Source organism: Thunnus maccoyii, chromosome 19, assembly GCF_910596095.1.
Source record: "Thunnus maccoyii chromosome 19, fThuMac1.1, whole genome shotgun sequence".
Classification (NCBI taxonomy): Eukaryota; Metazoa; Chordata; class Actinopteri; order Scombriformes; family Scombridae; genus Thunnus; species Thunnus maccoyii.
In genome coordinates this window covers 28,613,725-28,625,595 of record NC_056551.1, presented here as the reverse complement: position 1 = coordinate 28,625,595, position 11,871 = coordinate 28,613,725, and the positions used below count along the sequence as shown (strand labels likewise).

Genomic DNA, 11,871 nt, shown 5'->3' with positions numbered 1-11,871 from the left:
ATGAGGCAGCAAATCTGAAAAAGGTGACCACAAAAGAGAAATCCCGATCAGTGAAAGAAATGCAGCCCATTTATATAGTTTTACATTTTGCCTTTGAGGTCTTTCAATTTATTTATTTGCATATTTGTTTATTTATTTATGTTTCATTCTCGGGAGAATTTGTTCAATTATTATGACACAAATGTAATCCCATAAATTAGCTTCCTGCGCCTGCGCAGAGAAAACGCACATTTTTTGCTGCGTTTATGTTGCGGCTCAGTGACGCTCCTGACGTCACCAACCTTCATCAACAAGCAGCATGGCGGAGCCGACGGTCCGGATGTCTGGGATAGTTTTAGCTTCTCTAATGTTTCAGCATGTTAACAGCGATTCAGACGTGGTGAGAAATATATTCACATTTTTTAAAAATTAATGTTTTTGTTGTGTTTTTGTTTTTACTGGACGCTCGTGGGCGGGCAGTTTAAATGCTTTGCTAGCTAGCAAACAGAAGTGAAACGTCCCTGTGTTGTTTATTATCAGCCAACTTTTAAGTTGTTTAGTTGTTGTTTAACAGTGTGGTTGTCGAGGTTTCAGCCTGTGATTTGGAGTATTTGTCGTGTAAGTGAAGCTAAAACTTTTAGCACGATATTAATGCAACTTTTAACCAAAGCTGAGGTTCAACAGACTCTCGACGCTCCAGACTCCGTTCAATAATTTGCTAATTTAATAAGAAACTGATTACTGACACGTGTGCAACTATATGAAAGATGACTAAAGACAATATAAGACTCTTGTTGGTCTGCTGGTTAATTCAGAACATGTTGAACCAAACAAGTGATATTTACTTCAGTTAAATTTCATGTTTTAATAGCTGGCGGCCAGTTACCGCCCACAATGTGGTCTGATACAGTATATTTACTGGAATAAAGAGCGTTAAATATACAGTATCAGTCTAAAGTCTGGACACACCTGCGCATTCAAGACATTGTAGAACAAAACTGAAGTTCTGCAGTAAACAAAAAGTGTTAAACAACTAAAAATACGTTTCATATGTTAGATTCCTGAGATGAGCCGGTGTTTGTTTTCATGACACTGTTGATAATATGTGAACCAGCTTCATGAGGTCGACACCTGGATGCTTTTCTAACAGTGTTGAAGGAGTTTTCACATCCAGCTGATGGGTTTAGGTCTGGTGATTGTGGAGATCAGCTCATCTGCTGCAGCTCTTTATCATTCAGACCTTACAGAGTCTGGAGGTGTTTGGGTCGTTGTCCTGCTGAAGAACAAATGATTGTCCCATTAAGCACAACTTCAGCTTCTCTGAGTCTCATAAAGACACGACGGTTGGAAACAAACATCTCAAATTTGGACTCACCAGACCAAAGAACAGATTTCCCCTCGTCTAATGTCCTTTCCTGGTGTTTCTCTTCTTCTTACTGGTCTCCATCAGTCCTGTTTCTCTTCTTCTTACTGGTCTCCATCAGTCCTGTTTCTCTTCTTCTTACTGGTTTCCATCAGTCCTGTTTCTCTTCTTCTTACTGGTCTCCATCAGTCCTGTTTCTTTTCTTCTTACTGGTCTCCATCAGTCCTGTTTCTCTTCTTCTTACTGGTCTCCATCAGTCCTGTTTCTCTGCAGCAGTTCTACCATGAAGTCTCCTCAGTTGATCCTCAGTTGCTGTTGAGATGTGTCTGCTGTGATGATGGTTGGTCTGGGATCTAATCTGAGGTGTTAGTTGGTGATTTCTGACGCTGGCAGTCTGATGAACTTCTCCTCTGCAGCAGAGGAACTCTTCCTCATCAGATCCAGTTTCATCACAGCGTTCGATGGTTTCCGCGACGACACTTAAAGAAACTTTCAGAGTTGTTGAAATGTTCTGGACTGACTGACCTTCATGTCTTAAAGTAATGATGGACGTCGTTTGTCTTGAATGATGTATTTGAACAGGACTGTTTGCTGTGTACTAACATCACCACGGCAACAAGTTCCACCAGTTAACTATTAATGAGTCTCAGCTGTTAACTGGAAACCATCCAGGTGTCGACCTCATGAAGCTGGTTCACATATCATCAATTTAGAAAATAGTAAAAATAAAGAAAAACCCTTACAGATATTATATTAAGTGTCTGTTTAATATGTTTCTGATAAATGATTTTAATTCCTAAACAGGATCAATATAGGTGTTGATGTAAAAGACTAATAATTCTTTACTTAAATAAATTAAAAATTAACACTCATAAGAGTGAACATAGTGGATGTTTCAGACCACAGTCAACGTTTCACTTTTAAATCATGATATATATAATATATATATGTGTATATATATGTATATTGTATTTGGTGTGGTGACTCTGCAGGAAGGTCTGATCCTTGGAGAGAGTAAATTTGAAGAGCAGATCACCATCAGTGACTCTCAGGCTGATCACATTCACATCGAGGAAATATACAGTAAGTTATCCAGTGTTACATCCTCACTGACACATATAATATAATATAATATCATATCATATCATATCATATCATACAATATAATACAGGAAAGTACATTTACTCAATTGTTTATGCTGTCTTATATTTTTACTGCAGGAAGTATTTGACTTTTACAGATGCAGTTACTGGTCACTTCTCAGATTAATTAAATTTATATACAAAATCTTCAATAATCTTATAAGTTATAAATATGACAGCAGTGGTTCCCAACCTGTTTGACTTGTGACTGATCTGAATAAAGAGACTTAATTGTCTTAATTGAAGATGATGATAATCTAATTGTAAGATTATTATGGTGATTCTTGTGGTGATATTTTTATTTATAGTCATTTTGAAGAAGGCTTTGATTATAATGTTTATATATATGGTATTAATATGATATTTTATAGTGATTTGTCAGTCACATGATGAATGGATTAATTGTATATAACGGTGCGTTCATGTGCTTGAAGTTGGAAAGTCATCGTTGCTTGTTGGTCGTTATGTGGAAACAACATGAACGCTATAAAGACGTTATTCTATCTCAGACTTGTTGCACCTGTACGTTCCATAAATACACTAAAATATTACTTTATCTGACTTGTTATCAGGGTTAATACTAATAAATCACTTTTCTAACTAATCTACGTCACTCCAACAGTTTACAACCTAAAACCGTATTACAAATTACAACTGAGCAAAAGATTTCTTTGCAGAGTTTCCTGCCATCAACCAAACATTTACTTTCATCCGTCATGTTTCTGCATACATGACGTCAACTTTCAGCAAGTTTGTACCAAAATTTTCTCAGACTTTCCTGGTTGTTGTTCTGACTTCAGTCCGGCAGTACCAGACAGTCAGAGATCTCTGCCTGCTGAAGTTTGGGGATTTCTAGATGCACAGTAGCTGTTTGAATGGTGACGAGAACAGCAGCTAACAAACCCACAGCTCTTACACTCTGTCAACGACAAAACTCTCTAATTGTTTCCATCCAGTTTTAACAATGAAAGCTGGCAGATTATCCTCAGTCTCTGTTAGCGAAGTGTTGACTTGTGAGTCTGTTCCGACATGAGGGAGCGTTCATGTAAAGTTTCCCAGTTGGGAACTCATTTTTCCAATTACTCCGACACCACATAAATGCGTCATGAGGGAAACAGAAGCAGCGTCTGGTGAATAACAAGTTGTTTACTTGAGAAGAGTTTGTTTTAATCATCTCACGACCCCTCAGATTTATCTGCTGACCCTTTGGAGGGACCCCGACCCCTAGGTTGGGAACCACTGGACTAAACTATCTAACTGTATATAAAGTAGTGTAAACTAGCTCCACCTCCAGCAGCTACAACAGTAACATGCTGCTCTAACACTGATGCTTCACTATTAATAATCTAATGATGTCATATATAATAATATATCAGTCAGAGGGACCAAACCACTACTTTTACTGCAATACTTTAACTACATCAAGCTCATAATACTTATGTACTTTTACTGCAATACTTTAACTACATCAAGCTCATAATACTTATGTACTTTTACTGCAATACTTTAACTACATCAAGCTCATAATACTTATGTACTTTTACTGCAGTACTTTAACTACATCAAGCTCATAATACTTATGTACTTTTACTGCAATACTTTAACTACATCAAGCTCATAATACTTATGTACTTTTACTGCAGTACTTTAACTACATCAAGCTCATAATACTTATGTACTTTTACTGCAATACTTTAACTACATCAAGCTCATAATACTTATGTACTTTTACTGCAATACTTTAACTACATCAAGCTCATAATACTTATGTACTTTTACTGCAGTACTTTAACTACATCAAGCTCATAATACTTATGTACTTTTACTGCAATACTTTAACTACATCAAGCTCATAATACTTATGTACTTTTACTGCAGTACTTTAACTACATCAAGCTCATAATACTTATGTACTTTTACTGCAATACTTTAACTACATCAAGCTCATAATACTTATGTACTTTTACTGCAATACTTTAACTACATCAAGCTCATAATACTTATGTACTTTTACTGCAATACTTTAACTACATCAAGCTCATAATACTTATGTACTTTTACTGCAGTACTTTAACTACATCAAGCTCATAATACTTATGTACTTTTACTGCAATACTTTAACTACATCAAGCTCATAATACTTATGTACTTTTACTGCAGTACTTTAACTACATCAAGCTCATAATACTTATGTACTTTTACTGCAGTACTTTAACTACATCAAGCTCATAATACTGATGTACTGTAGCATTTTTCCTGCAGTACTTTTACTAGTAATGGAGTATTTTTACCTTGTTGAATTATATTTTCTTCCATCACCATCATAATAAATCTTTATTCTTGAACAGATGTCCAGAAGCACATCGCCTGCCACAAGCTGAACCAGTGAGTAGCAGATTATATTAGTTCTATCAGTCCAGCAGTGTTTTTACTGCCGTATGACATCATGATGTTTGTGTGTACGCAGCTTCTATAACAGCGTAGGAGAGGTGAACGTGGATGCAGTGAAGAAGATCCTGGCTGACAATAAGCAGGTAAGTCAGTGTTCAGACTGTAAGAATCCGTGTTTAAAAGACTTCATGTGGACGGATGTGTTTTGTGTTGGACGCTGGAGGAGAGCGTGATCGGTTGGTACCGCCAGCGGAGGAACACGGATCAACAGATGACGTTCAGGGAAAGGATCGTCCATGAGAAGCTGAAGAGCGCTCTGTCCAACCCTCACATGATCTTCCTGCTGCTGACGCCCAGCAAGTTAACGTCTCCGTCGCCGGGGTCCACCCACAGGATGGAGTACGCCGCCTTCATCTCACGCAGCAGGTGACGACTATAATAAACACGCTAAAGTGGATATCTGACACGTTTACTGTCTGTGTGTTTCCCTGTTGAGCTGCAGGTGGAAGTATAGTAACAAAAAGAGGAACTTTAACACTAAAAAGACTGTAACGTTGAAAGATATCTACTGGATTTGACTCATTTGGACGCTGAAGCTTCATATTAGCTTCAGATAAACTTCATACAGGTCATTATGAAGGGATCTTCTAATGGTCCGTATGAACAGGAGGATGATTACAGCAAGAAACACACTGACTGTTGCTTTAAGACTCACTTAGAAAATTGTGAAACTGTCCTTTAACATCAGGATGTTTTTCTGTCATCGGAGTAGAAACGGAAATCTGAAAAAAAAAAAAAAAATTGCGAAATAATATTGCTTCAAAGTTGTTTCCACACTCAGAGCCGCGATGTAGAAATGATGATGATGATGATGATGATGATGACAGTCTCTGTTTAAAGCTGCAACTAATGATCATCAATTAATCTGTTGATTAGATTCGATTAATCGATTAGTTGTTTGGTCAATAAAATGGTGAAAAATGTGGATCAAGTTTTTTCCCCCAAAGATCAAACATCTTGTTTTGTATTTTCCATTTTAATTTCATATTTTGATTTTCTCTTTTTTTAATCCCATCTATCACCTTTAGGGCTGCAACTAACGATTATTTTATTGATTATTGATTGTTATCGTCAATAATTGTTTCCCAAAATGTCCAACATGACGTCTTAAAATGTTTTGTTTCATCCAGAACTCAAAGATCTTCAGTTTACAGTCATAAAGTCTAAAGAAACCAGAAAATATTCACATTTAAGAAGCTGAAATCAGAGAATTTGGACTTTTTCCTTCTTAAAAAAAACGACTCAGAATGATGAATCAGTTATCAAAACAGTCGGTTTGGACAAAACAAGATATTTAAGGACGTCATCTTTGACTTTGGGAAACACTGATCATCATTTTTAACCATTTTCTGACTTTTTATAGACTAAACTACTCGATTAATCAACAGATGAACATAAGAGTTAGTTGCAGCTCTATTAAATCAATGTTTTATCCTACTACTACTATCAGTGTATAAAAGCTGTGTGCTCTCTCTCTCTCTCTCTCTGCTGTCATGGCGTCGATGCTGGTTTCGTTATGGCGTGAAGGCGTTTCATCAATGTTCCCGTACTGGTCAACAATCTGGGTTTACTGGAGCAGCTGGCGTACTGGAAGGTGTCTGCTTCGTGTTCAGCTGTCGGTTACAACGTCACCATGAAGAAACACGGGTAACATTCCTGCCGGCCTACACCGTCACATCACATCACATCACAGTGTTTGTGTATATATATAATAAATAAATATATCTGACGTATATGTGTGTGTCTGATCCTGTCGAAGCTCTAAGTTCTTCTCCTCCAACGGGTTTCTGAGAGAAGTCAACGAAATGAACAAGATGAACGATTCTCTGCAGTCGGAGCTGCAGGTGAACAGCAGAGCAGATGTTTTCAACTGTTTCAAGAGTTCATTTTAACTTCCTGCCGCGTCTCTCACTCTCTCTCTCTCTCTCTCTCTGTCTTCCTGTTTGTCCAGAAAGCGTGCAGCGACGTGGAGGAGAGCGAACGGCTGCTGGAAACTCTGCTGGCAGACGTTGCGGCTCTGAGGAAGAGAGTCAGCGAGAAGAAGAAGCAGAGCAGAGCAGATAAAAGTACGTCACAGGTTCACTCAGTTTACTGGAATAAGACCAGAGAGCAGGGACGTCATGTCCAACGTCATCAGTTCCTTACTCAAAACAAAAAAACTGGCAACAAAAGCCTCTTTCACACATAGTTCCCAGTAAATTACTGGGAAAACCTTTCTGACTGTTCACACGTGCAGCTGCAGTCAGTAACACGTCACATCCAGCAGATGGCAGCATTGCAACACTTACAGATGCCCTCTAGACAGACCTGATCAAATATGGATCAATATTATGTTACTGTGTCTATTTCTCACCTCTCATGTTTCCAGAAACATATTTTTAGTGTTTCCTGTTCAGCTGAAGTATGAGAGAGTTTATGATGCGGCCGCCATGTTGAAAACAGACTCGCAAGTACGTCAGTCACGCGTCAGGTCTTGTGATTGGTTCGCTCGCTCCACGTGACGGCGTCTCTCATCAGACGGACGCAACCTTTTACATATTCCCCTGAATATATTGATCCCTGCTCCCGTTCACACGTGACAACATGCAGGAAATGTTCCTGAACATTTCAGGATAGACTGCATGTTGGAGAGAGAGACAGACTTCATCTCAGGCAGAGAGATGACAGCAGTTTTAACTGTCATGTTTGTAAAATGATCATTCTGAATAAGGCGGAAACAGCTGAAACATCTTTCTATGTAAACTTGGGCTTAAATTCCAGGAATTCCATGTGTTTGACTCCCTGAACAGGAATCCTACTGATTCCCAACTGAGAGTAAATATCTTAATGTTATAATAACATCAGTGTCATGCAGGCAGGTTGAACAACAGTCAAACAGTCACATGTTCACCTTTTTCTACTCTGTTTCTACAGATAAAAACACTGTGGAGGCCTTTCCCCCCCACACACACAGAAAATGTATCAGGAATCAATAATAGAATTGATAAAGAATCAAACTGATGAGCAGATGGATGATGACATCAGTATCATTTAAGGCAGCAGGACAGATTCATGATGAAGCTTCTCTTTGATTCAGAAGAAATCAAACATTTTATCAGATACTGTTTACTGGAGAGAAACATGTCCAGACTCTTTATCTGTTATATGTATTTATCATAAAAACACACTCTTCTTTACAACATGATCATTTATTGGTGTGAATGTAACGGGGAACTATATTCACAGTTTATATCACTGATAATAGTGACAGGCTGCAGTCTCTGTGTTGTGTTGTGATGATGATGATGATGATGATGATGATGATGATGATGATGATGATGATGATGATGATGGTGGTGGACTAACAGCTGACAGTAACGTCAGTTGATTCTATGACGTCTGTTTATTGCTTATAATCACTTTGGTATCTGAGGGAAACGAACTCGGTCTGTAAAACTATTTAACATAAATAAAATCTGAATCAAAGGAAACTTAGAAAACTAATAAATGATTTCTGTGACGAAGCTTAAAAACCGTTAAATAACAAACAACAGGATCGACGGTCTAAACTCGACCAGGATCAATAACTCACTATATTACAGATTATTGATACAGATCAATCATAGATAATCACTCTGAATGTCAATATGATTATAATCAGTAATAAAGTCTCTCTCAGGTCAGCTATACATTAATATTATTATTTACAGGTTTAACAGTCACACACTCACCTGGTCTGACTGGTTCCCACGGTAACGGGCTTTATAGCTGCATCGTTACCATGGATACTATGTAGCCAAGTATTAAATATAAGATAACAGCATAAAATAATGAAAATAACACAAATATGTACAACTATTAAATAAAGGTAAAATGATATTCTGTATTAAAAGATTTTGCTGTTCGACATCGTGACCATTTAAAGCTCAACTGACGTGATTAATGTAACATGTAGGAGGCAGATGTTACATAAATAAAATCAGGTTTATGTGTTTTTACACAGTGAACTCATTTATGATCATTTAATATATTCATGTTTGTCACAAATATCAAAATAATACTTTTCAGAAGAACACACACAAAAAAAATGATTAATTAATAATCAATTATGGATCTTTTCTTTACAACATGATCATTTATTTGTGTAACTGATATGAACTCATTTATGGTGATTTAATGCTGTTATTGTTATAAATGTGGACGTTTAAAGTCTCTCCTCTGATTTCCTGGTTTAAGAGTCTCTTTAACAGCCGTCAGCAGTTTATTCATTAAATATTTTTCTCTTTTCAAACATTCTTGAGTTACAGAACCGAAACATACGGAGCAGTTTGTCTCTCTCTGCAACAGTCTTTAATCCCAGAAAACATAGAATCAGATTTATCTGTTTCTCTGCTCAGATGACCAATAAACCCTCAGACATAGTCGAGTATGATAACAGACAGATTAACAGAAACCATGTAGTGACGGATCTATCGAACGTCGTTCCGGAAGACGAGCGTTTCTCTTTTTATTTAGAAAACATGATAACGTATAGATGACCCTTTAATGTTTTATTAAACTGCAGCACTAAACACACATGTGGGTAAATATCAGAGATCCAGATGTGTCTGCATTAATAATGAACTGTTGCCTTCATTTTAATTGGTTTAACTAAGACGTGTCTGTTTTCTGTTAATACAACTAATTAATAATCAATGAATAGTATTGAACTGGTGCTCAGTGTCTTTGACCTGACAGTGAATCATCAGTCAGCCGTCGTGTAGAAACGTCAAATAAAGTTTTTATTTACTGTTGTGATCATCTTGGAAATTAAACATTTAAAAGAGAAAAAGTTACAAACTGTCCAGAATATTTAAAATGTGCTCGTAATAAATAATCATATTGTAACATATGAGGTGTAAAAATCATGAAAATATAAAAGAACTCAATTTGTTCTTTATTGATCTACTAATTAATTTTTCAATTAACTGATAAATCGTTTAGTCTATGAAATGTGAAAAAGTGATGAAAAACTGTCCATTAATATAAGAACATATTCAGATATCTTTAACCCAAACATGTTTATGATATAAAGCAGAAAAAATCACCGATGCTATTAATCAATTATTGAAATATTTGATTATTTTTCTTTCGTTTGATTAATCGATTAATCGTTTACAATAAAAACTACAATAACATCAGTAATTCATATTCATATTCCTCCGACGTCATCAGTTCCTTACTCAAAAAAAAAAAAACTGGCAACAAAAGCCTCTTTCACACATAGTTCCCAGTAAATTACTGGGAAAACCTTTCTCACTGTTCACACGTGCAGCTGCAGTCAGTAACACGTCACGTCCAGCAGATGGCAGCATTGCAACAGTTACAGATGCCCTCTAGACAGACCTGATCAAATATGGATCAATATTATGTTACTGTGTCTATTTCTCACCTCACACGTTTCCAGAAACATATTTTTAGTGTTTCCTGTTTAGCTGAAGTATGAGAGAGTTTATGATGCGGCCGCCATGTTGAAAACAGACTCGCAAGTACGTCAGCCACGCATCAGGTCTTGTGATTGGTTCGCTCGCCCCACGTGACGGCGTCTCTCATCAGACGGACGTTACCCTTTTACATATTTCCCTGAATATATTGATCCCTGCTCCCGTTCACACGTGACAACATGCAGGAAATGTTTTACTACTAATTAACATTTTAATAATGTTTTAAATCTGATCTTTTCAACTTGTTTTCTGTCTTCAGACGCAGATTCTCGTCCAGCCGAGCAGAAGAACAACCTTCGGCTGCACGAAGCCGTCCGAGCTCTGTTCGCCTGCTCGCCTCTCTTCCGCACTCAGACTTTAACCGTGGAGGCGTTTCCTGTACCGGACGTCTCCTGCGTCACCGGGACGACGACGACGACGAACACGACCGACCCTGAAACTCCAGCCGCTCAGGAAACGCCCCCCTCCTCCTCCTCCTCCTCCTCCTCCTCCTCCTCCTCCTCCTCCCCGCCGCCGCGTCCCGGCAGCGCGACTCACTGTAGGAAAAGGTTGAAAGAAACTCCGCCGGGCAGGGAGAGGAAACGCAGGAAAAGTAGATCCTGATGTGGAAAATACGTTTGTTATTGATGGAAACTGGACGCCATCTTGTTTTTTAATCCGTTAAATTAAAATAAACAGCGGAAGTTTATCGTTGTTTAAAATGTTTCCTGATAAAGATCTTTTGTTTAAATAATGTGTTGCAGTCGTTTGTTCAGTAATAATCTATAATTTATCTGGATTATTCAGTTTCTCAAAGACAGTTTATAATTAATCTGGAGCTGTTGTCATAGCAACACGTCTTCAGACCAGAACCTGCTAAAGTTCCGGTTTATTCAGTCAGCTGAATGTTTAGAGTGAACGATTATATATGAAATAAATTTACAGAATAACTAAAAATATTTAAATCAGATTGAATCACATCTGGTTTCCAAACTGTTGTTATGACAACTGAATGATTCTGCTTTCTACAATTATCTAGTTTGAATTATTTTAAACTAAACTGACTAAAGAATTTCACAATAAAAGTTTATTTTTCAAAATAAGATTTGAGGAAAACAAACTTTATTTTGTGAAACAGAATTTTGTTTTTTTAAAAATATTTTCTACCTGAATAATCCTCTTTCATCCCGTGTGAGGGTCCCGACCGTCCAGGCTTCAGAGAGACATGATTACATCCACCGTACTGAACTAAAACACATTTATATACGTAGATATTTAAAAAACAGAAGAGTCACGATTAGTCAATATACAGAAAATTAATCTGTTAATATTGTTAATTACTCGTCATTTTTCAAGCAAAAATAACAAAAATTATCTCGTTCCAGCTTCTTAAATGTGAGAATTTGCTATTTTTCATCAACATAAGTGACAGTTAATTGAATATCTGTATCTGTAGGCTCCAAAAAAAGGTAAATGGCGCGACTCAACACCCAT

At 37.2% G+C, this 11,871-nt stretch overlaps 1 protein-coding gene across 1 annotated transcript; it reads left to right on the top strand.

The window, feature by feature from the left end:
* The first annotated feature begins 258 nt into the window (after window positions 1–258).
* On the top strand, window positions 259–11,131 carry abraxas1 (abraxas 1, BRCA1 A complex subunit). Its single transcript, XM_042394933.1, has 9 exons — window positions 259–379; window positions 2,335–2,425; window positions 4,834–4,870; window positions 4,953–5,019; window positions 5,100–5,302; window positions 6,464–6,583; window positions 6,696–6,780; window positions 6,888–7,002; window positions 10,658–11,131. Exons 1-9 carry the CDS (start codon window positions 299–301, stop codon window positions 10,999–11,001), a joined length of 1,143 nt encoding a protein of 380 aa, XP_042250867.1. The 5' UTR covers window positions 259–298; the 3' UTR covers window positions 11,002–11,131.
* Window positions 11,132–11,871: the final 740 nt, after the last annotated feature.

What these genes read in the sequence shown, in the direction of transcription:
- abraxas1 (XM_042394933.1), top strand. Translation starts at nt 299, where the DNA reads ATGGCGGAGCCGACGGTCCGGATGTCTGGGATAGTTTTAGCTTCTCTA. An exon ending in CTCTGCAGTCGGAGCTGCAG is followed by an intron (nt 6,781 to 6,887) that starts GTGAACAGCAGA and finishes CTGTTTGTCCAG; the next exon opens with AAAGCGTGCAGCGACGTGGA. An exon ending in GCAGAGCAGAGCAGATAAAA is followed by an intron (nt 7,003 to 10,657) that starts GTACGTCACAGG and finishes TTCTGTCTTCAG; the next exon opens with ACGCAGATTCTCGTCCAGCC.